Source organism: Myotis lucifugus, unplaced genomic scaffold (assembly GCF_000147115.1).
Source record: "Myotis lucifugus unplaced genomic scaffold, Myoluc2.0 scaffold_1405, whole genome shotgun sequence".
In the NCBI taxonomy this organism is placed as follows: Eukaryota; Metazoa; Chordata; class Mammalia; order Chiroptera; family Vespertilionidae; genus Myotis; species Myotis lucifugus.
The window spans coordinates 29,399-31,400 of record NW_005872453.1 but is presented as its reverse complement, the minus strand read 5'-3'; the positions used below and the strand labels follow the sequence as shown (position 1 = coordinate 31,400).

Here is a 2,002-nt window from a genome sequence, read left to right as displayed (position 1 = left end):
TCAAGCCAAGGCTTCAATATATATTTTCATGGCCTCTTCCCAGTTCAGAAGGCTTATTTTCTCAGAAGGCTAGAGTCTTGCTCTGTAATAGTGTAATCAGGAGACACCTTAATCAATGAGCCACTTTATCTGGAGACCTGTTGAATGATCACTAGCTCTGGTGGCCCCCGCGTAAGGCTTTCTTCTCATATTTTGGGGCCCAATATGATGGAAGTCTTTGCCTATTTATATGTTTTCAGCTCGGTGTTTTCCAAATTTGAGATGAGGCTTCCCGGACCTTCTGAGAAAAAGTCCTGTGTGCTGGGACAGGCCGTGAGACCATATCGGAAGGCCTGGCCTGGCGCCAGCACTGACAGCTCTGTCTGGGGCAGAGTTTACGGCCTCTCTAGAGTGGGGAGTAGTCTTATTTTCCCTATTATTTAAGCAAGAAAATGTTTACAGAAGCCAGAATAGCAGAGTTAAAATTTTAAACAGCAGTTCTTACCAAGATGTAGGTTACTATGCTCCAATTCCAAATTTGGAAGACAAAGGACTGAAAAAAGTATAAATAGGGAGAGCTTCCTCCATGTTTTTGCTTAGACTTGCGAAACAATATTCCAGCAGTGGTTCTCAACCTGTGGGTCGCGACCCCTGAAAATACATCCTGCATATTAGATATTTACATTATGATTCATAACAGTAGCAAAATTACAGTTATGAAGTAGCAACGAAAATAATGTTATGGTTGGGGGTCACCACAACATGAGGAACTGTATTAAAGGGTCGCAGCATTAGGAAGGTTGAGAACCACTTAGAGCAGCGATTCTCAACCTGTGGGTCGCGACCCCTATGGCAGGGGTCGCTTAAGACTATCCTGCATATCAGATATTTACATTACGATTCATAACAGTAGCAACATTACAGTTATAAAGTAGCAACGAAAATAATTTTATGGTTGGGGGTCACACCATGAGGAACTTTATTAAAGGGCCAGAAGGTTGAGAACCACTGCCCCACAGGTGTAATAAAGGACTACAAAATTTGGCTTATTAAGGCATCTCACGTCAGCTCGCTGATTTACAATACAGTGGGGCCTTGACTTACGAGTTTAATTCGTTCTGAGACTGAGCTCGTTAAGGAGCTCGTTAACTCAAATTACTCTATCAACTCAATGCAAAAAATCGGCGAGAGACAGCTGGTATCTCAAAAAACTCGTTAGTCAGGACACTCGTAAGTCAAGGCCCCACTGTATAACATTTGTAGGTAAACCCCATCAATGTCACGTTCTCTCCATTTGTTCTCTTCCTTCCTAACGGAGCAGCCGTGGGCTGGCCTCTAACCAGTGCCCACTGGGCATGAGAGGCTCTTGCTTCTGGGCATGTTCCTGGATTTGCATCTTCATGCAAATGTGCAGTTTCCGGGACCCAGGCTTCCTGAGGCTCGGTTCCACATTGTTCTTTACCCAGTTCCTGCTTATTTTTGGAAAGTCACGCTGGAAAGGGCAAAATCCAATAATTACACAAAACACACTAAGGGCCAACTAGGTAAACACAGAGGAAGGCAGCACAGTGGGATGGATGCCACCTGCCACAGGTTGTATGCAAGTTGCCAGGCACACATGGAAGTCAGAGGCCCCGGGCCCTCCTGCTCCTACCATTGGGAATAAACCAGAACGCTGTCTGATTTCTGTCACCTAGGTTTGCTGTGGACTTTAAAATTGGCTCCAGTGACTCTGAGATTGCCTTCCACTTCAACCCTCGGTTTGAGAACGGCGGGTATGTGGTCTGTAACACCAAGCAGAAAGGGTGGTGGGGAACGGAGGAGAGGACGATGATGAATCCCTTCCACATGGGGAAGCCCTTTGAGATCCGCATCCTGGTGGAGAGCGCCATGTTCCAGGTGAGCAGGATTTTCCTCCCTCCTTCCCTCTCTCCCTCCCACTGCCTGTCCCCCTGCTCTATTGTAACCAGACAACCAAAGTGTCCAAGCTGCCTGTCACTACTTCAGCCAATTCAGCAGAGAC

General features: G+C 46.3%; 1 protein-coding gene across 1 annotated transcript in view; it reads left to right on the top strand.

The window, feature by feature from the left end:
• The window catches only part of LOC102421977 (galectin-9B-like), a 14,148-nt gene that overhangs the window by 8,810 nt on the left and 3,336 nt on the right, over positions 1-2,002 (top strand). The window contains exon 3 of the mRNA XM_014449765.2: positions 1,677-1,878. Within this exon, the coding sequence (XP_014305251.1) occupies positions 1,677-1,878 (202 nt within the window). The remainder of the gene's footprint in view (positions 1-1,676; positions 1,879-2,002) is intronic.